The 22,670-nt window shown below is 42.8% G+C and overlaps 1 protein-coding gene across 15 annotated transcripts in view; it reads left to right on the top strand.

The window, feature by feature from the left end:
* The window catches only part of dst (dystonin), a 568,493-nt gene that overhangs the window by 85,352 nt on the left and 460,471 nt on the right, over nucleotides 1–22,670 (top strand). For all 15 annotated transcript variants that reach the window (XM_078541812.1, XM_078541821.1, XM_078541818.1 and 12 more), the window contains one exon: nucleotides 20,533–20,594. In XM_078541812.1, the coding sequence (XP_078397938.1) occupies nucleotides 20,533–20,594 (62 nt within the window). The remainder of the gene's footprint in view (nucleotides 1–20,532; nucleotides 20,595–22,670) is intronic.

The raw sequence follows: 22,670 nt of genomic DNA, 5'->3' as shown, positions 1-22,670 counted from the left end.
GGCTGAAGGGCCTCTACTGCACTGTGATTCTGTGAAAATAAATTTCACATTACAGTCAGTTTCTTACATTTTTTGATCAATTTTCTGACAAAAGGCCCCACTTAAAACAATTAATCTTTCTCTTCCGATGACCTGTGTATTTCTAGCATATTGTGTATTTTTTTTCCACTGCTGAAACACATTACATGGTCATATTGACATTGATTTTGGGAACTTGCTGTGCACAAATTGACTGCTGTATTTCCTAAATGATGTTGGTGGGTGTTTCAGCAATGACAATTCCATTGAATATGATATGAAGTCCATAACTGTGCAGAGTTCTCCAAGTGTAGTCTAAGCAAGGTTCAGTACAAGTTCTATATAACTTCCTTGCTTTTCACTTCTATCGCCCTCGTTTGGTTGTGGATTGCTGAATTGCCAGGCAGAGCTGCATACTTTATCCAGGTTTTGCTTGTTGATTGACCTGCAACTGAAACCTTGGCACAACCAGAATTTCCTCTCATTTCTGTTTGCTGTGTGCAGCTAGGTTGTTGCAGTGCATGCATACACCTTAAAGGGAAGGTTGCTTGCATGCAGCCTGCCTGTCCCCCTGTGTAATGTGTTCCTGAATGTTGCAGCACCACACACCCATGCAGCATAGGGAGAAGGTTTGGTCACAAACCACTAGCATGATTTTGTGCAGAAACAATTAAACAAAGTTTCGTGCCAGATAAACAGACTGTTATCTTCCTTGTTGCGAGGTGGTATCTACTTTCATTCTCTTTATTAGACAGAGCTGGGTCAATGTCCTCTGCCTTTTGAACAAATGCCATGAACAGGTTTTTGTTTATTGAATTGGCTGAACCTGCAGTTTACCAATGTTTGTTGCAAATCGAATTTTCTTCAAATGTTGGCAACTTGTACGTTAACTTAAGGGGTAGCTAGACAAGTATGAAACAAAGAAAGGAATAGAAGGGTATGCTGCAGAGTTTGATCAATACGTTTGGGAGGAGGCTTGTGTAGAGCTCAAACATCAGTATAGAAATGGGCCATTTGGGCCCAACTGGTTGGTTATATACTTCGAGGTAATTACTTTTGCTGGTTGGTATGATGAATATGTCAACATGTCAACAAAAGCCTCTTTCCATGTGTGTGTGTGGTTGTCAGCGTAGTTCTTGACACATTGAGGATTATTTACCAAATGTTGTCCAATCACGAATCACATCTAATGTTGGACACTGTGTTTTGAGTTTCACAAGCACAGGCTGGTTGGGTATGGTCTGTACCTCACCTGTTGCGAACAGTGGAAGGGACATGCTGTTTGATACCATCTGCCAGTCTTGGGATGTATGGCCTACATACCCAGAATCACACATGACACAAATTCATACACCGCATTACTAATTTGTTACATAGGCATATTTCCGATATGTGGATGATATGTTTGCTATATTTAAATCTGTAGCAGCATGTAATAATTTCCTTGCATTTCTTAATGGGCTCCATCCTGTGCTCAAATTCACCTTTGAAATGGAGCAGTCAAATGAACTCCTGTTCTTTGACGCACTAGTTGAGAAATCTGCCAGGGGATTTTCTACCATGTGCTACCGCAAGCCTATCTTCACTGGTCAATATACGTGTTGGGACTCTTACAGTTCCACACGCTATGAGATTGGTCCTATTGGCAACCTCATAAATAGGACCTGTGTCATTTGCTCACCATGCAAACTTGATGCTGAAATAGGGTGTATCAAAGATATCCTATGCAATAATGGCGACCCTGATCAGATCATTTCGTTCTGTATATCATGCAAACTCCTGAATGGGCCGAAGGCTGTCACTTCTTTCGGTCTTGAAAAGTGTCCAGTCTACCTCAGATTATCCTGGAAGGGCAAGGTATCTTAAAAATTTGAGCAACAGGTGAAGCTAGCTGTTTCACGCTGTTACTATGCAGGAGCAACACTAGTGGTATTCGTCACTAACAGGATGCTGCCGTCAAGCCAAAAGACGTTCTGCCTATCACACAAATGAGTAATTCGGTATATGAATTTCAGTGCTAGTGTGATGCTAGGTATGTAGGCTGTACATCCCAAGGGCTGGTAGATCATATCAAACAGCATGTCCTTTCTGCTGTTCGCAACGGGTAAGGTACAGACCGTAGCCAACCTGTGCTTACAAAACTCAAAACACAGTGTCCAACATGAGATATGATTCCGCGATGGGACAACATTCGCTAAATAATCCTCAGTGTGCTAAAAATTACGCTGATAACCAACTTAAGATAGTCAGTCAGACTCACAGTGTGGTGCATTTGCATGTTCTGGAAGCTACATATATTAATGCACAGGGCCCTGGTCTTTGCAGATAGAAAGAACATATACACACATTGTGCCTGTTTCAACTAATCAGAATAAGTGATAGCCATTCGCTGGCTCATTCCTCAGGGCATTCTCCATGGCAATGCCTCCACCAACCAGAGTAGACTTGCCAAACAATCAGCACTCTCTTCTCATACAGTATAAAATTTTTGCTTCCCTTACATCGGTGTTCTTGGAATTGTCCTGATGAGTGCAAGATGAACAACTTTGACTAACAGGACTGTCCCGGCAGACCGATCATGTCAGCCTGTTCCTGCCCCATGGAACTCATTTCTTGCTATCTTGACTCCATTCTCTCTCCCCTTGTCCAGTCTCTTCCCACCTACATCCGCGATTCCTCTCACCCCCGACATCATATCAACAATTTCCAGTTCCCTGGCCCCAACTGCCTCCTCTTCACCATGGATGTCCAATCCCTCTACACCTCCATCCCCTACCGGGATGGTCTGAGGGCTGTCCGCTTCTTCCTCGAACAGAGGCCCGAACAATCCCCATCCACCACTACTCTCCTCCGTCTGGCTGAACTTGTTCTCTCACTGAACAATTTCTCCTTAAACTTGCCTCACTTCCTCCAAATAAAAGGTGTGGCTATGGGTACCTGCATGGGCCCCAATTATGCCTGTCTCTTTATGAGGTATGTGGAACATTCCTTGTTCCAGTCCTACTCCGGCCCCCTCCCACAACTCTTTCTCCAGTACATCGATGACTGCTTCGGTGCTGTTTCATGCTCTCGTCTGGATCTGGAAAAATTTATTAATTTTGCTTCCAATTTCCACCCCTCCATCATTTTCACGTGGTCCATCACTGACACCTCCCTTCCCTTCCTTGACCTCTCAGTCTTAATTTCTGGTGATAGACTGTCCACCAATATTCATTACAAGCCTACCAACTCCCACAGCTACCTCGACAACAGCTCCTCACACCCCGCTTCCTGTAAAAACTCCATCCCATTCTCTCAGTTCCTTCGCCTCCATTGCATCTGTTCTGATGATGCCACTTTCAAAAACAGTTCCTCTGACATGTCTTCCTTCTTCCTTAACCGAGGTTTTCCGCCCACGGTGGTTGACAGGGCCCTCAACTGTGTCCGGCCTATCTCCCGCGCATCCGCCCTCACACCTTCCTCTCTCTCCCAGAACCATGATAGGGTCCCCCTTGTCCTCATTTATCACCTCATCAGCCTCCGCGATCAAAGGATCATCCTCCGCCATTTCCGCCAACTCTAGCGTGATGCCACTACCAAACACATTTTCCCTTCACCTCCCAGGTGGCTTTCCGCAGGGATCGTTCCCTCTGGGACACCCTGGTCCACTCCTCCATCACCCCCTACACCTCAACCCCCTCCCACGGCACCTTCCCATGCAACCGCAGAAGGTGCAACACCTGCCCCTTTACTTCCCCCCTCCTCACCGTCCAAGGACCCAAACACTCCTTTCAAGTAAAGCAGCACTTCACTTGCACTTCCTTCAATTTAGTCTACTCCATTTGCTGCTCTCTATGCGGTCCCCTCTACAGTGGAGAGACCAAACGCAGACTGGGTGACCGCTTTGCGGAACACCTTCGGTCTGTCCACAAACATGACCCAGACCTCCCTGTCGCTTGCCATTTTAACACACCACCCTGCTCTCATGCCCACATGTCCGTCCTTGGCTTGCTGCAATGTTCCAGTGAAGTTCAATGCAAACTGAAGGAACAGCACCTCATCTTCCGACTAGGCTCTCCACAGCCTTCCAGACTTAATATTGAGTTCATTTCAGATCATGAACTCTCTCCTCCATCCCCACCCCCTATCCGATCCCCCCTTTTCCAATAATTTATAAATTTTTTTTACAACTATTTTTTTCTCTTCCCTCCTATTTTTAAATTTATTTCGATCTATTGTTTCATCTCCACCTTTTAGCCCATTTTGATCCCTTTCCCCCCACCCCACCTGCACTAGGGCCATCTGCCACTAGCTTGTCCCCATTAGCACGTCCTTTAGATAATATCACCACCGTCAACACCCTTTTGTCTATGACATCTTTGGCAGTCCCTTCTTGGCCCTCACCTATCACTGGCCCTCTATCAAGCTCTCCTGTCCCACCCCCCTCTACCAGCTTATATTTCATCTCATTTCTATATGTCTTAGCTCTGATGAAGGGTCATACGGACTCGAAACGTCATCTGTATCCCTCTCCGCAGATGCTGTCAGACCTGCTGAGTTTTTCCAGGTAATTTTGTTTTTGTAACTTTGACTAAATGTTATTTTTCAGCAATAACAAAAGGTCTACAATCAAAATCATTAACTTTCAAAGCACCAACCTGTTACTTGTTGGAGTTAATTTTGAACTGACATGTTTTCATGTGCTTTTATATTTTTATAATCCTTGCCTCCCCTCGCTTTCAGAGAAATGCTCTCTCTTTCTAGTCAGTGCTCCCTGCCGCAGCTTGGCTAGCACTCAGAGCTCAGCAAGGTTTGGCCTTTAAGTCGCCTGTACCAGCATCTAACCCCAGTTAGGCTGAGTATTATATTACTGTTCCACCTCCAGGGCATGATGTGCCAGTGTTGAAATGAATGGTCATTAGTATATGGTTACTGATCAACCGTACAATCAGTACAGTTGAGTACTGATTATGATCTTCAAAGTAATTCTTCTATCCTTCATTGAAGGTACAGTTTATCTGATTCTAAGAATCTCAGACAACATGATCTATAGTTGATTGAATCATTATTCTTTCCTGGTTAAAAATATGGTTAATGTTCTGTGGTTATGTGGTTAGTTTTCTAACCCTAACATGGGCCTGTTCATTCCCAACAGCACCCTCCCGATGTTCTCAATAGAACCAACAATGCCCTCTTGTCACCCTCCTTTCTCTCTTGTTCTAGTCCCTCACATCTCCCCTGCCCCTCATCCTCTTTAAATCTCATCCAGGAAGTGAGGAGGAGCTTGGGGCACAGTGGTATAGTGCATATGTGATTGGATTTACAATCCTGAGGTCTGGACTAATAATCCAGAAACATGAGCTCAAATCCCACCATGGCAAATGGGGAATTAAATTAAATTAAACCTGGAATTTAAAGCTAGTGTCTCTGTGATAGTGACCGTGAGATTAGCCAATTGTTATCTGGTTCACTTATGCCCTTTAGAGAAGGAAATTTACCCAGCCTGGCTTGTATGTGACTCCAGACCCACAAGAATGTAGTTGACTTTTGACTGGCCTCTGAAATGGCCTAGCAAACCACTTGGTCACATTCAAGGAGAATCCTCACCATTACCACCTTGAAGGCAATTAGGGCAATGAATACTAACTTTGCCAGCGACACCCATAGCTTCAAAATTAATACATACTGTGGAAATTATAGCCCATTCGCCACGTGGGAGTCATCAAGGCTGGAAGCCAGAGCTTAACATCTTGGGTCTCCAAGATGTATGGAATGGATTCTGGGAGGATGTTGATTTCATTAGATAAAGGAGAAGAATTACATTTAATCAGTACCTTTTACAATGTTGGGAAGTCCCAAAGCACTTTATAGCTGATTTAAGTACTTTTGAAGTGTCACTGTTGTTATGTAGGAATCTCAGCAACCCATTTGTGCACAGCAAGATCCCACAAACACCAACACGATACATGTCCTGGTGTTAGATGGGGGTAAATATTGGCCAGGACATTGGAAGAAATCTCCTGCTCATGCGTGAATACTGCTGTTGGATCGTTTACTTGAGAAGACAGGTTTAATATCTCACCTGAAGTGGTGAAGCAGTCCCTCAGGACTGCTCTGAAGTGTCAGCCTCTGGAGTGGGACTTAAACCTCCAACCTTCTGACTCTGAGGCTGTTTGTGTGTGTTACTACTGATCCACAGCTAACACTGCAAATTATCATGGGTCATGTCTATTCATGTTGTGTTTATATTTCTTAATTCTTGCTTTTATTTCTTTAAATGAGTCCGTTTCAGGATGTTTGTCACTACTTAGGAATTGGGTGGGTGGGAGCTTTAACTGTAACTTTTAGTGGAAGGAAATGGATTTTGTGCAAAGCTGCTCTTTATTGTGGATGTCCCACTGAAAGTATGGATCTATAAGGCTGCCATCATTTGTGGGTGCGCATTTTGCTGAAAGGTTTTTGAAACCTTAAAAATTTATGCAGCAGATATGTAATTTCTTTAAAAAAGAGCTCCATAAATTCTCATGGCCAGATTTTTATTGTTTTAAATGTTCTTATAAACAAAACGTACCAGTAGGAGAATTTATTGCCTAACTCCATGGTTACATACTTTACCAAAATGGAGCCTTTGATTATACTCTGCATTTTCTCTTTAATAGCCTACAAAATGTTCATGCTCTGTTAATGAAAGTGGAATGACTTTGCTAAAAATGTGAATGGAAAAAGAAAGACTTGCGTTTATATAGGGCAGAATTTCCTGCCTGTCGGGCGGGCTGGGTGGGAGCGGGTACAGGTGGGCGCAGACTCGATCGGCGCCCCCGATCGGGTCTGTGCTGCCGTTTTACGTGACGCATGTGCACAAAAGAGCGCAGAAATCTCCCTGATTTCTGCACCACTGAGGTGCCTCGGAGATTAGTTTTAAGTCCAAAAAGTTTAATAAAATGGTGAGAAAATTTTTATGACATGTCCCCTCATGTTAAACTGTCACATGAGCTGGGACATGTGCACTAATTTCAATAAAACTTTTTGTCAAAATTTAAAATCATTCATGAAACCTCATCACGCTCGTGAAAAATGCGAAAGCCGCCTGGGCTCTTCGCCTGCCCACCAACCTAAAGGGCAGCTCCATTAATTACTTTAATTTGAGATAAATGGACTTAATAGGCCTTTGACAGTTCGGCGGGGTGGGGCCCGCTCGCCAAGCCGGAGATTCAGCCCATAGTGTCTTTCAGGAACTTGGAATGTCCCAAAGGGATTTGCAACCACTGAAGTACCTTTTGAATTATAGTCACTATTGTAATAATGAAAGCACTCTTGCAAACGCTCCCCCATGGCCAGAGAAATGTTGAGGGTTTAACCTTAGTAACTAATATCACTCACTGGGATTTCAGGATCACAAATTTAATTAACTGTTTGCTACACACTCAATGAACTTGGTTATTCCTAATCCATTAACTGGTTAAATTATGAGGGCAGGTTGCATCGCCTATTCTGTATTCCCTTGAGTTTAGAGTTGGAATGTTTTCATAGGGTCAATAAAGAAAAGCTATTTCCTCTGGTGGTGGGTGTCTAGATAGAGAGCAATTGTTGCCACTGACCCATGAGTTGAGAACCAGGGGACACAGATTTGAGGTGATTTGCAAAAGAACCAAAGCAGACATGAGGAAAAACTTTTTCACACAGTGAGTGGTTAAGATCTGGAATGAACAGACTGAGTGGGTGGTGGTGGTAGATGCAATTGTAGCTTTCAAAAGGGAATTGGATAAGCACCCGAAGAGAGAGAGAATTTGCAGGGCTACAGGGAAACAACAGGGGAATGGGGCTATCTAAATTGATCTTGCGGAGAGCCAGCAGGGACACGATGGTCTGGATGGCCTCCTTCTGAGCTGTAACCATTCAATGATTCTTCTACAAGGGGTCATAACCTTAAATTTAGAGCTAGACCATAGGAGTGAAATCGGAAATTCTCTCCCCACAAAAAGCTGTTGACGCTGGGGATTAATTTGAGCAACCAAGCCTGAGATTGGTGGATTTTTGTTGGAGAAGGGTGTCAAGGGATATGGGGTTAAGGTGGGTAAATGAAGCTGAGGTCACCAATCAGCCATGATCTAAATGATGGAACAGGCTCGCGGGGCTGAATTACCCTCTCCAATTACTATGTCTCCCAAATGACAGCCTTGGCACAGGTGGACATTACTATTTGCCTAGGTCATCCGTACTCCATTCAGTGGTCTGTGGTGTAATTGCTACTATTTTTGAAGTGGCTAAGTGGTGGAAGGGGTCACAGTTTCAATTCTTCTGGCTTTGAGGGAGGCAAGTAATGTGCCAGGCCTCCAAGTCAGCACTGGAAAATCAACACACACACACCGCCACAAGACACCAGTTCACTGATGACAAAAATAATATCTTCTGTCTGGCAGTCCAACATACACCACTCATAAAGCAAGCATTCTGTTGGGTGTTTGACATTTTTGCTTCTGTACTGTCAGAAAGGATTTGCAGCCACTGATGTGGAGAATCTCCTCATGTCATGCTCAAATTGGAAGAGTTACCGAGTTTACTATTAAAATTATTGAGGGTTAAAAGATTATGGTAGTGTCCTTGTATCTCCCACTCCCAGCTGCAAAGTGGGGGTGACTATTTATCATTTCTGTGTGGTCAAGTCTTTACTTTGTTTCAGTGATGGGACTTATGAAGCTTGAATTAGAGGTTATGATTCTACGTGTCTAGCCATTAAGAATGTAGTTTGGATAATAATTGCAAAGCAGCGCTGTACACAATCTTGAATAAGATTTTCTTATTCTCCTAGTGATTGCAGAAGCTTGTAATGAAAAGCAACATGTATTGCTATTAGGGAGACACCCCTGTAGGTGCAGGTCTGTGCCTGTGCCTTGCTTTTGAGCAGTTTCCTTTTTTGGTTGAAGGGACTTAACAAGTAGAAAGAGAGAGAGAGTGTGGTGTGTGTGTGTGTGCCTGCTCAGCAAGTGTCTTTTATTTTTACAGTGAATCATTTAATAAGCAAAATCTTAACATAATGCTACACCATAATGACTTGGGCAAGTCTGAGTCACTCTCTTAACGCCGCTCACATTTCTGCCTTTACATTTTTGCTCCATGATGATTTAGACAACTTTTTTAACTGGTGGCTTTTGTTGTCAGAGTGCACCACGAAATATGTGGTTGTGCAATGATTCAATGTTCTCTTCAGCCATACATATTTTATTGTGATAACTGTTGGAAAGAAATGCTTTTATATTTTGGAGAAAAGGTGTGCCAGCTTTGCTTTCCTTCCTGCCCTATTGGAGTGGGCAGGGGAGTGGTTGTTCTTGAGGCTAAGTGGGAGGAGTTTCTTTAGTAAGTCCGCCTCCCTTACTTTTGCATGTCTCAGCACTGAAAATGGAAATGTCAGAACCTTGCATTGTGCAGCCTGGACGAGAGATGGGCCTTTTCCCCAGTGAAAGAGAGCTGAATGCTCGGCTGGTGAACCGGATGTGTTGTATGGGTTAGTACCTTGTATGTCCCACTTATAGCTTTGGCTCAGCTACAGTGTAAATGATTCAAGCTCATGCTGTAAATCAGGCACTGCTTCAGTTAAATGCTATTCCATTAATAAGCTGTAACTTGGAATGCTTGTGCTTCTTTATTCCTTTAACGGATTGCTGCTTTAGTCATTTCACACTTTGAACCTCTGTCCTCTTGAAGTAATTGGCAAAAGAACGAGAAGGGATGTGGAATGCACTGCCTGAAAGGGTGTTGGAAGCAGAATCAAAAGTACCTTTCAAAGGGAATTGGATAAATATTTGAAGAAAACTAAAAATCTGCAGGGTTCTGAGGATAGAGCACAAGTAGTGGGACTAATTGGATTGCTGTTTCAAAGGGCTGGCACAAACATGATGGGCCAAATGGCTGCCTTCTGTGCTATATGAGTTTATGAATGTTGACATCAAATCTTAAGCTGAGATCCAAAGTTAGCTCACTTGCAGTTTTTGTAACCCCTTTCTCCTTCTCCTTGGCTCTTTCCAGTTAGCTGGCCACGCTTCTGTGTTTTGTAGTGTGTGTGTGGATTGATATTATTACTGACACTGTTCCTTAAAACCTGCCTCTGTGATCAAGCTTTTGGTCACCTGTCCCAACATCTCCCTTGCTGACTTGGTTTCAAATTCTGTAAACCGCCTTGGGATGTTAAAGTATTATATAAATGCACGTTTTTAGTTGACTAGTTATTGTAAGTTGCCTCATAACCGAGGCCAAGTGAGCTGTAATGAACAAATTGTTACGACTCACGAATTGGCATTTTTGCTGCCTCTGGGACTTGCACAAAACTGAAAATCTCCACAATGTGCTAAGTGAGGATTCCAGTCAGTGTTCTGAGCATGATCCAACTCGTGCCTGGTATCTGTCCTTTTCATTGTACTGGTATATTGATTTTCTGTTCAAGGTGATCAGTGGTCAGTGATAATGTACACTGATGCTCATTGTCCTATTTCACTAAAGTCTTTTAGTTTCATGATTGGGGAGCATGTGCCTATCTATGTTTGTAGGCAACCCTATCTTTTGCATAACAGCTGATCTTTTCAACACAATCAATGAGTGATTGAGGTATTTCAGATATGATGCTGCCCCTGTTAATCTCATCAAGATCCACCCTCCTCTTGATTACCTGGTGGGTTTCTGCTGTTTCTATAAGGATGCGTAATGAGGAGAGTATCTGGGTCAGTTTAGATACTTCCATCCCCCCACTGCCCCTCTTCTGCAATAGTGTTGCTTGCTGACATTTGCTACTGAGGTTCTCATGTTAATAATGATAGATAGTGAGGTACTGGCAGATGCCAGTGTTCCCTAGAACCGTACTCCAGCACGGAGGCAAGGCTCAGTGTAGCGTTCTTCCTTCTGAGCCAGAAGGTTGCTTTACAGAGGTTTGAGCACAAACTGTTCTGACACTACACTGAAGGAATGCTGTGCTGTCAGAAGTGCTGTGTATTTGAATGAGATATTGAATGAGAGGCCCCATCTGCCCTCACAAGTGAAGGTAAAAGATCCCATGGCACTGTTTTGAAGAGGATTTCTTCCAGTGTCTTTCTCCTTCCCTCAACTGCATCCGCTTTTTATTCCTCCCTCTCCCACCATTCTCCTTTCACTTCTCTCTCACCTCCTCCTCACCTTGTCCATCGTCTTCCCCCGCCGCACCCCAGTAGTTCAAACATCCTGCATCCAGTTCTATTTTACTCCTTGCTGCCACACTGTGGCTCTCTCTCAAGGCACTAGTGCAGGACGGGAGCAGACATAAGAACATATCGTTCCCTGAACATTCAGTATTCCTCATGGCTAAGCTGAACTGTTACTAACTCGCGACCTGTCTAAACAGTTAGTTTCCAAAGACACTGCAATAGTGTCAGAGAGTCTTTAGAAGTTTTATTTCTTTTAAAAAAAAGCACTGTTCAGCGAAGATAAGGATGATCCCTTTGGCTGGAATTAACCCCACTGAAAAATGATAATTCTTAACATGGAAGACTGGAGATTGATTTCTTAAGGCACTGCACTTTATCTTGTATCCAATTTAGACTTGTTGTGCACTGTTTCTGCCCTCTACTCGACAGATAGGAGTCAGTCCCCAAGTCTTCTTCAAACTTCTGTTTACAAGTGAACTATCAATTTAAAACAAAATCACCTTTTCCCCCTTTTTTTAAATGAATATGGCAGCCCCCAATCCTTTGCCTTTCCAATTAAAGCCGTAGATTTTTGCAAAGGCTCTGATGGATAAAGGAGGGAGGGGACCTTTAACCTGAATGATTTAAGGCATTTCACAGGGTCGTTTTCAGATAGTTTTATGCGACACAAGTTAACACTGAGACATGCAAGGAGATATTCTGACGTGTATTTCTTTCATTCTTGCATGGGATGTGGGCGTTGCTGGCAAAGCCAGCATTTGTTGCCCATCCCTAATTGCCCTTGAACTGAGTGGCTTGATTGGCAATTTTAGAGGGCAGCTAAGAGTCAACCACATGGCTGTGAGCCTGGAGTCACATGTAACCCAGACCAGGTGAGAATGGCAGATTTTCCTTCCCTAAAGGACATTAGTGAACCAGGGGAGTATTTACGACAATCGATGATGGTTCACACAGTTACCATTACTGTGACTAGCTTTCAATTCCAGATTTATTATTGACTGAATTGAAACACCACCTGCTGCCATGGCAGGATTTGAACCTGTGCCCCCAGAACATTAGCCTGGGCCTGTGGATTACTAATCCAGTGACATTGCCATCATGCCACCATCTTACCCTAATTGAACAAAAGCTTGATCAAAGACAGGGTGACTAACTGTTGAGAGAAAAAAATAAGGGACACCTGGAGGACCACGCGTGAGAGTGGGGAGTCGGTGGTGGGCGGAGGAGGGAATGGTGCAGTGCTGTAAGGGTGACGGGCCAGGCCATGGTGGTGGAGGCTGGGCCAGGGTGGTGTTGGTCTAGATTATTTGCTCAAGTGTCTGGCATGGGACTGCAACCTTCAGGCTCTGAGCTTACTGCATTGCAACAACTTTGTAGGTATGGATCGATAATGTCGATTAATTTTTCATCTCACCGCTGCCCCACCCACCCCACCCACCTACAGCCAACCAACTATTACTATCTCCTTTTGAGGCTGGGGTGGAATGGTTATTGCTACCCTGACATCTTTTACTAACGAGGCACAAAAGAAAAATAACAGTAGTGATGAAGAGTTGAGGCGGCATTTCTTTAAGGAGCTGTATACTATAATTGTGGTCACATTCTAAATCTACCAGACAAAATTTGCAGCAGCAGCAGAGTTGCAATGGCAGTTTGTGTTAACCCTGAAATAGAAGCTTTGGCTGAAGTTCAGCTCATTAAACATACATTCTTTTGAAAGAATGCAAAGTGCCAAAGAAATGTTTTAACTGTTTTCTTCTCTTCCGGGGGACAATATAAATTGTGCTTTCAATCCCGTCTCTAAAAGCATATTCTCACAAACCTGCTCTAGAAATTTCCATGCATTTTTAAAAAAGACCACCGCTGTAATCTTGATTTCCCCTGTATTCCACTGATTGAGCACGTCATAAGCAATGCACCCTGGTTCCGCAGGGTAGGGTGGATAAGAAAAATTATGTTCCTAATATGATTAATTAGAAGAATTTTTGTCAATCTTTTTAACTCACTTATATAGTGTTTTCTTTCTTCTCTTTCTGCCCCTGTGTCACCACCACCCCCCACCCCACTCCTCACCCACACCCCTCCTTTTTTGAATTTGCTGAGCTAAGCATCTTCTTAGGCCAAGAACATAACTGGCTTACATTCCCTGTGGATGCCGGAGTCTTCTGAGGTGTGCAAGAATAAACCTGAAAGTCTGGCCCTTTCTGTGCACTATCTTCCTGTAGCTCCAGCAGGTCATGGGTTCATGCCCCTACTGAAGCACATAATCTTGGCTGATACTTCAGTGCACTGCAGTGGGTGTGCTGCACTCAGAGATGCCCTGTTTTTTGAATCAGCTACTCAGCCCAGGCCCTGACTGGCTGTTCCAAATAAGTTACTGATTAGCTAGCACTATTTGAGGTTGGCTGTGTCCTGGAAAACGCTTATTCCCCAGTCAACACAGCCAAGACTGATGAACTGGTCATTTATTAACTACAATATATTGCCTGTTGGCATGGCACCTATTTGCTATCTTCCATACTTCTTTGTAATTGATAAAGCTGTGTACTTGGGGAGTGAATGCATCTTGATACTACACACCTAGTTCTAATTTTAGTGTAAAAGTAAAATAGTGCAAATGCTGGAAATCTGAAATAAAAACAGAAAATGCAGGAAAAACTCAGCAGGCCTGACAGCATCTGTGGAGAAACAGAGTTAACGTTTCGAGTCCATATGACTCTTCTTCTGAAGAAGAATCATACGGACTCGAAAGATTAACTCTGTTTCTCTCTCCACAGATGCCGCCAGACCAGCTGAATTTTTCAGTATTTTCTGTTTTTATTTCTAATTTTAGTGTGCTTTATTTAAACACTGCTTTCAACATCGATTTTTTTTTCCTCTTCCCACCATCACCTCCCCCCCCACATCCTTCTCTCTCGCTCTCAATCTCATGCAAGGGAGAAACCCCTGGGGCTCGATTTCTTCTCTGTTTTCCTTTAATGAAGATTTTTTCAAAACTGGAAGTTGCTTAGTAGATTTGAAACTAATAGTTTGTCATGAGGTTGATGGTTGCCATGGCAGCACTGTTCAAAATATAAACCAGACATGGCCTTCTTAACAGTTGACTTGCTGCTAAAAGGATTAATTGCATCCAGAGAAGTGTTTGAAGGATTAAAGACAGCTTGTAAAAGGTGTTGTTGTGTTGACAGACACAAAAGAGATAATTCCCTATGGAATGATTATCTCATTTTAAATTAAAACAGAAAATGCTGGAAATGCTTGGCAGGTCAGAGTTAAAAGATAAAAACAAAATCCTGTGGATGCTGGAGATCTGAAATCAGAAAGTGCTGGAAAAACTCAGCAGGTTTGACTGTATCTGGAAAGAGAGACAGATTAATGTTTCAAATCCAATATGACTCTTCTTTCGAAATGTTGTCAGAGTTAAAAGATGACTTATTTTAAACATTGTGGCAAGGTCATTACTGTTTTCTCAGTCATGAAAAAATACAGTCAGACTTTTCACCCGGTCAAAGAACAGACCACCATGTTAACCTGAAACACCTCATAATGCCTGTTGAATTGGTGACTGCTTCTCCTCTTCTGTATTGCACGAAAACTAACCTGACCCAAACTGCAGCCTCTAAACATCTATTGCAAGACCATTCACTCACATAATTAGTTAGGTAACCCCACCTACCCCTCCACCAATCTCCTTCCTACAAACACTCAATTCTTGTCCCACTGACTCCATTATTTTAAAGAATGCATTGTGTTTTTGTCTTGTTTGGTGTGTTGTGCATGACTGAGTTGATGTTCTCTGTCAGTCATGCTGTGGTGATTTAAGGTGTGTCTCTTTAAGGGAAGGACAAAGAATAACCAGAGAGAGAGACAAATAACAAACAGTTGGTTTCTGGCAGACTCCCAATGCGGTCTCCTCTACATTGGAGAGACCAAACGCAAACTGGGCGACCGCTTTGCAGAACACCTACGGTCTGTCCGCAAGAAAGACCCAAACCTCCCTGTCGCTTGCCATTTTAACACTCCACCCTGCTCTCTTGCCCACATGTCTGTCCTTGGCTTGCTGCATTGTTCCAGTGAAGCCCAACGCAAACTGGAGGAACAGCACCTCATCTTCCGACTAGGCACTTTACAGCCTTCCGGGCTGAATATTGAATTCAACAACTTTAGATCTTAAACTCCTCCTCCCCCCATCCCCACCCCGTTTCTTCCCCCTCCCTTTTCTTTTCTTTCAATAATTTATATAGATTCTTCTTTTCCACCTATTTCCATTAATTTTAAATCTACAACTAATACCTTGTTAGTCTTTCCACCCCACTCCGACTAGAGCTGTACCTTGAGTATCCTGCCATCCATTCTTAATTAGCACTTTTCTTAGATAATATTACCACCGTCAACACCTCTTTGATCCTTTTGTCTGTGACATCTTTTGATTATCTGCTCCTATCACTGCTTGCTTGTCCCCACAACCACCCCACCCTCAACTTCTCTCTCCCCCCGCCCCCCACCTTAAACCAGCTTATATTTCACCTTTCTCCTAACTATACTTCAGTTCTGTTGAAGGGTCATGTGGACCCGAAACGTCAGCTCTTTTCTTCTCCACCGATGCTGCCAGACCTGCTGAGTTTTTCCAGGTAATTCTGTTTTTGTTTTGGATTTCCAGCATCCGCAGTAGCTTTTTGTTTTTATCTCTGGTTTCTGGCAGAGGTGTTGCCTGCATATGTGCTGCCTTTGTTTGGCAAATTGGCACTGATATTCTACAGGAAAAATGAAGCTTGACTCACTAAGCCTCCTTGTATGAAGTCATGAGAAGGGGTTAAGTTCAGCTCCCATTCCAAAGACTTGAGCACATTATCCAGACTGGCAGTTCATTGCTGTACTGAAGGAGTGCTGTACTGTTGGGATGAGGCATTAAATAAGAAGCCCACTCCTCTCTCCCAGGCATACGTAAAGGAGGAGTCAGGGGGGTTCTCCTCCTCGGCACCCTGCTCATTCCTCCCTCAAACACCATTGGAAATCACATGTTCTAGTAATTTACCTCATTACTGTTTGTGTGAACTTGCTGTGTGCAAATTGGCTGCTGTTTTTCCTACATTACAACAGTGACTAATACCCATTTAGAAGCACTGCATTGGCTATATTGCACTTTTGGGCCTGAAGAGGTTATGAAGAGTGCTATATAAATGGAAGTTTGTTGTTGTTTGTAATGTTATGAATAGAATTGATAGGCAAAAAACCAGCTGGTTCATCAAGCCTGCTCCACACTCGTGAAGGTTGGTGTACCGCAACTAGATATAACCCTGCCTACTGCTCTCCCCACTGCTCCCCCTCCCACACCCCACCCCACCCCCACTCCTTCCACTTTGGAAAGCTCCTTTCCAACTCCCTCAGACAATGTGAAAGTCCAGGAGATCCCATGGCCCAAGTGTTAGCTATAAAGACACTTACCTTCTAATATGCAATCTCTGACCCTCTCAGCAAACTGTCCAGTTCTCTCATGAAGGTGACCAGTGAATTAGCAATCAGCAGCCGCTAGTGTATTCCAGAGGCAATGCAACTCTCATTATAACACAGTAGCTTGCATTTATGCACTGCCTGTAATGGAGTAAAATGTCCCAAGGTGCTTCACAGGAGCTTTATCAAACAAAGTTTGACACCAAGCCACACCAAGTAGACATTGCAAGAGGCAACCAAGAGCTTGGTCAAAGAGAGAGGTTTTAAGGACCAACTGAAAGGAAGAGAGTGAGGTGAAGAAGCAGAGAGGCTGAGGAGGAAATTCCAGAGCTTAGGGCCTAAGCAGCTAAAGTAAAGAATGCCAACGATGGACTGTTGAGATCAGAAGATGCTCAAGAGACCAGAATTCAAGGAGGGCAGAGATCTCGGAGGGTGGTAGAGCTGGAGGAGGTTAAAGAGATAGGGATGGATAATGCCATGTAAGGGTTTGAAAACACGGATGAGAATTTTAGAATTGAGGTGTTACTGGACAGGAGCCAATGTAGAAGAATAGTTTCATGGGTGATTTACGGGTGGAACTTGGTGTGAATTAGGACAGAATTAAACTATTTTTCTGGGTTTCTCAATGTTGAATTGGATAATGACATGAAGGTTTATTGTCTCCATCAATAGGCTTCACTGAAATCCTGCTGCCAAGTGTAGCTACCTGGTAACAATCTACTTAATAGTGTCCAGGGGTGATATATCGGAATAGTATCAGACATGAGGGACCTCAGTTATGTGGAAAGCCAAGAGAAAACCTGGCATTGTTGCCCCTAGAGTAGAAAAGGTTAAGGGGAAGATTTAATAGAGTTGTTCAAAGTTATGAAGGGGTTTTGATAGAGTAAATAAGGAGAAACTTGGCAATAGAACCAGGCTTCCTTTTTGTTAAAAGGTTGGTTTAATCTAGAATGCACTGCTTGAAAGTCCGGTGGAAGCAGATTCAATAATAGCTTTAAAAAGAAAATTGGACCTGCCCTTGGAAAGGGAAAATGTGCAGGGCTATGGGGAGGTGGGTGGGAAAGTGGGACTAATTGGATAGCACTTTCGAAGAGCCTACACAGACACAATAGGATGAATGGCCTACTTCTATGCTGTATGATTCTGTACTAAAGAGCATGAATGATCCTATCTCCTTTTACCCACCTCCTCCACTTTTCAATTGCAGGCTGCAGACAGAATAATGTTCCTGGTCAACGGGTGATATACTTTAAAACCACCACTGGTTTTAAATTTTTGGAAATGTTTGTTTTTTGTTAAACTGATGGCAGATGGTCTGTGTACAACAGCATAAGAACATAAGAACTAGGAACAGGCGTAGGCAATTCAGCCCCTCGAGCCTGCCCCGCCATTCAATACAACCATGGCTGATCTCATTTCGGCCTCAACTCCAAGTTCCCGCCCTCTCCCCATAACCTTTCAACCCATTACTAATTAAAAATCTGTCTATCTCCTTAAATTTATTCAGCATCCCGGCATCCGCTGCACTCTGAGATAGTGAATTCCACAGATTCACGACCCTTTGAGAAAAATAATTCCTCCTCATACATGATTTAAATCTACCACCCTTTAGCCTAAAACCATGGCCTCTCATTCTAGAATGCCCCACAATGGGAAACATCTGCTCCAAGTCTACTTTGTCTATCCCCTTTAGCATCTTATATACCTCAATTAGATCTCCTCTCATCCTTATAAACTCTAGCGAGTATAGGCCTAAACTGCTCAATCCCCCCTCATAAGACAAGCCCCACATCTCTGGAATCAATCTAGTGAACCTCCTCTGAACCGCCTCCAATGCAACTACATCCTTCCTCAAATAAAGGGACCAAAACTGTGCACAGTACTCCAGGTGCAGTCTCACCAATGCCTTGTACAGTTGCAACAACACTTCTTATTTCTTCGTTGCAATTTACTTTCCCACCTATTTTGGTGTCATCTGCAAATTTAGCTATAGCACCTTCTATCCCTGAATCCAAGTCATTAATATAGATTGTAAATAGTTGGTGCCCAAGGACCGAGCCCTGTGGCACCCCACTAGTTACAGCTTGCCATCAAGACAAAGACCCATTTATCCCGACTCTCTGCTTTCTGTTGGTTAGCCAATCCTCTATCCAAGCTAATATATTACCCCTAGCTCGGTGTGATCTTATCATGTGTATTAATCTTTTGAGGGGCACCTTATCAAAGGCCTTCTGGAAGTCTAGATATGCTACATCTACAGGATCCCCATTATCCACTTTGCTTGTCACATCTTCAAAGAACTCTAGCAAATTAGTCAAACACGATTTACTCTTCATAAAACCATGTTGACTCTGATGGATTGTATTTTGACTTTCCAAATGCCCCATTACTACTTCTTTAATAATGGATTCCAACAATTTCCCAATGACAGACGTTTAACTAACTGTTCTATGGTTTCCTACTTTCTGCCTCCCCCACTTTTTGAATAAGGGCATTATAAGCAGCTGAGAGAACTCTTCTCATTTCCCAGTTATTAGAGGCTGAATATTTCCCTCATCCCCGACTTTGTGTTAGGAAATAGAAAGAGTTTAAGTAAGTTATATTTGTGGGTGTTAGGAATGAGCTTTAGCTTTAAAGCTTAAGTTTGATTTATATTTCTGTATCTGTATGTGAAGAAAAGGTCGAATTGAGTTTTAGTGTTACTTTAAAAAGGTGCTTGCATTTCTAATGTGAGTTTTACAACTGTAAATTAAGCAAAAAAGAGTAGAAAAAAATAGTGCTGTTGCCTAGCAACAGGGGTCCAGAGAGATAGGTCCCTTCCACAGACATACACCCAGAAGAAGAAAAATAGCAGTTTGATTTTGGAAGCTGTTTGAGTTCAGTTGGCTTTGAAAGTAGCTGCCAGGAGAGACTGGAGCAAAGGGCACAGATAGCCAGTCCCAAGACAAAGAAAATACCCCAAAATCCAGGGGAGTGGAACATGGGAAAGTCCCAAGCAGACCTTCTAGTCAAAGGAAGGACAGGAACCTGGAAAAGGCCCTGTTAATGAAGTTAAGTGAAGATCAGAGAGAAAGGCTCCAAGCTTCAGATTTAAAGAAACAAAGGCTGCAGAAAGCAGCAGAATAGCTTGCAAGAGGCAAGAAGGTACAAAGAGACAACTGAAGGTCTGTAACTCTTTGCTCTGGGCATGTGAAGCAGTGGTACTGTTGATAGCTGAGTCAGTGAGAGTGAGTGCATAGAAGACAGCTTGAATGTATGTGGTGACCCAGGGGAGAGGAACATCAGAAGGAGAGTTCGAAACCCTGGAGGTGAACCCTTGTGGAAGATGTCGGTTTGGGAGAAGATTCCAAAGCGAGTTATTTGAGAGTGGCGATTAGAAACCCTAGTGTGAAAGACGGAATTCAGTGAGACCGGTTGGCTCACGATGTGACAAGCATCAGGGGAGGGATTTGATGAGAGATCCATAGCATCTGCTTGAGGTGGCATCTGTCACTTGGTTTCAGAGTGTGGTGTGCCTGACCATAGGTCGCCATAGGTTTACATGGACTGTGCATCTACTGGGAACATTAGAGTATAAGATAGCTTTTGTAACTTGTGTTATCCTTACAAATCTGTATATATCTGTCAAGGTATCGTTATGTGTGAAGGAGTATTGTAATATGGTTAATCTTTTCTTGTTTAATAAATGTTTCATGTTTTTGTTAAAAGTTCGTTGGCTGACTCCGGCGACTCTGTTCAGTAGCCCCTCTCCATGTATCTAAACAAACAGTACAAGTTAACATCTATCAAGCTGGATCAGGCTTGTCCAGGGGAAACCTCAGCTGGGGTCATAACATTTGCAGTAACTTGGAGCAAATACTTTCGGAAGGTAAATTGTGAGCTTCGCCTGCCAACTTCTTCCCTTTTCTTTTTTCAGATGAACGGGACAAAGTTCAGAAGAAGACCTTCACAAAATGGATCAATAAGCACCTCATTAAGGTCAGTGGGATTTCCATGGGCATTTTCCACAGCTGTCAGTTTATTTTTTAAACTTCTATTATCAGATTATCCAACGGACTTTTTAACCGCAAGATGCCATGTCATTTAATGTATTTCATCTCCTTTTCTTGCTGAACAAAATAACAATTTTATCATTTACTCTGAACCCCCCTCCTCCCTCTGAGATTATTTTAAAGTCAATTTTTCCCATCAAAATTTCCCTTAGTGTTTGCACTTCATAAATACCTTGGGAAAGTTGGGAAGAAGCTGAAGCAGGTGCACCTTTTTTTTGACAGCTACAATTGAAGCTGAGATACCCGTAGCCAACAGGCTTTCTGGAATTAAAGCAGGTACTGGATAGGCAGCCTTACAATATCTAACTACTCTCTCGCTTGTTGATGGAACAATCCTTTGTCACACTTGTATTGCAATAGATATTCTCTGGGGGACATGGTCATCCAGTTAGTGGACCTTGGGCTCCTTATGCTCTGAAGTCTACCTTTTTGTACTTCAATAGTTGAGGTTGGTTGGTACCAATGTGTAATGTGGACCAGAGACTGGAGTGATGTTACAGCTGGCAGTAGGGACTTCATTTACAGGAAACTGAGTGTTTTCAGGATGGTTATAAAAATGTGTACAAGCTGTAAACTGAAGTGGAATACGCTTATGTCATGGGGAGGTATCAGAGGGAAGGCTTTCAAACCTGTGACCTCCACCACTTTCAAGTTCCCCTCCAAGTCGTGCACCATCCTAACTGGGAATTATATCACCATTCTTCCTTTGATCGCTGAGTCAAATCCTGGAACTCCCTGTCTAGCAGCAGTGTGTGTATATCTACATCACATGGACAGCAGTGGTTTAAGAATAAGTACATCTTCTCAAGGGCAACTAGGGATTGACAATAAATACTGGTCTTCCCAGCGACCCCCATATCTAGAGAATGCATGTAAAGAAACAGAAGTTAAGTAATTTGAACTTTTTGGAAAAAAAAGATGCAATTTACTGAGACATTAAACTGAGGCTTCAATTGCCTGCTTACTTAGAAGTAAAATATTAAAAGTTTTTTTTTGAAGGTGTTCTGATTTATTTCTTAAACAACCCTACCAAGAACAGGTTAACTGATCACCCATCTTACTGCTGTTTGTCAGACTTCATTATGTGTAAATTGCCCATTGCGTTTGCCTTCAAAATGATGACACTTCAAAACAATTCGTCCTGAAGTGCTTCGGAGACAATCTGAGGTAGTGATGGGCACTATATAAATGCAAGTCTCTCTTTTCAGGTTTATATTGGGCAACATTGTAAAATTGAATTCTCAGTGTGGAAGAAAGTAATTTGAAGGAACTATGCACATCGTAATGTATCATGGCACCTGCCAAGCTCTGTATTAAATGGAAAATCAGTTTGATTTATCAGAACTGTTCATACTTGTGCGGTGAGTTAGTGGCCAGTTAAATTAGTTGTGCAGAAGCCACTCCCTTATGTTGCAAGTATATGAAAATCAAATGCACTGCACTGACAGATCTGGGTAGATATTCAGTGAGTCAAACGTTTAAAAGAGACGATGGTTGAATTGATGAACAGTTTGTTCATGCAACTTGGCAGGCTGCTGGACTGACCACGCTGTAAGGTGCCAAAAAGAGAGAACAAAGAATATGCTTGCATTTATGTAGCACCTTTTGGGACCTCAAGGCATCCTAATGCACTTTAAATCAATGAAGAGCTTCAGAAACGTAGTCACAGTTGTAATGTGGGCAAAGCATCTCTGGAATGTTGGAGGATAGACTCAAAGCGCAATTAACAATGGCTCGAATGTATCAAAAGTCTACTTCTTGCAGGTTATTGGGCAATTGGGAGAGATGTTCCTGTGGTAAATTAGTGTTTTGATAGTTTAACTACTGGATTTCTTGAGGTGGCAATTGAGTTGAAGTCTTGAGAATGCAAACACTGAAGTTGCAATGTACAGCGATACAGCAGAGAGTCAACCATAGCATTTGGAGCTTGGTGGAAGGAAAAATATAAACTTGAGTGTCTGTCAGTCCCTCAATTTGTGTACAACCACAGTAATGAAGAATC

The sequence above is a fragment of the Cetorhinus maximus genome, chromosome 5 (genome assembly GCF_964194155.1).
Source record: "Cetorhinus maximus chromosome 5, sCetMax3.hap1.1, whole genome shotgun sequence".
In the NCBI taxonomy this organism is placed as follows: domain Eukaryota; kingdom Metazoa; phylum Chordata; class Chondrichthyes; order Lamniformes; family Cetorhinidae; genus Cetorhinus; species Cetorhinus maximus.
Note: the sequence above shows the minus strand (reverse complement) of the source record. Positions and strands in the feature narration are given on the sequence as shown.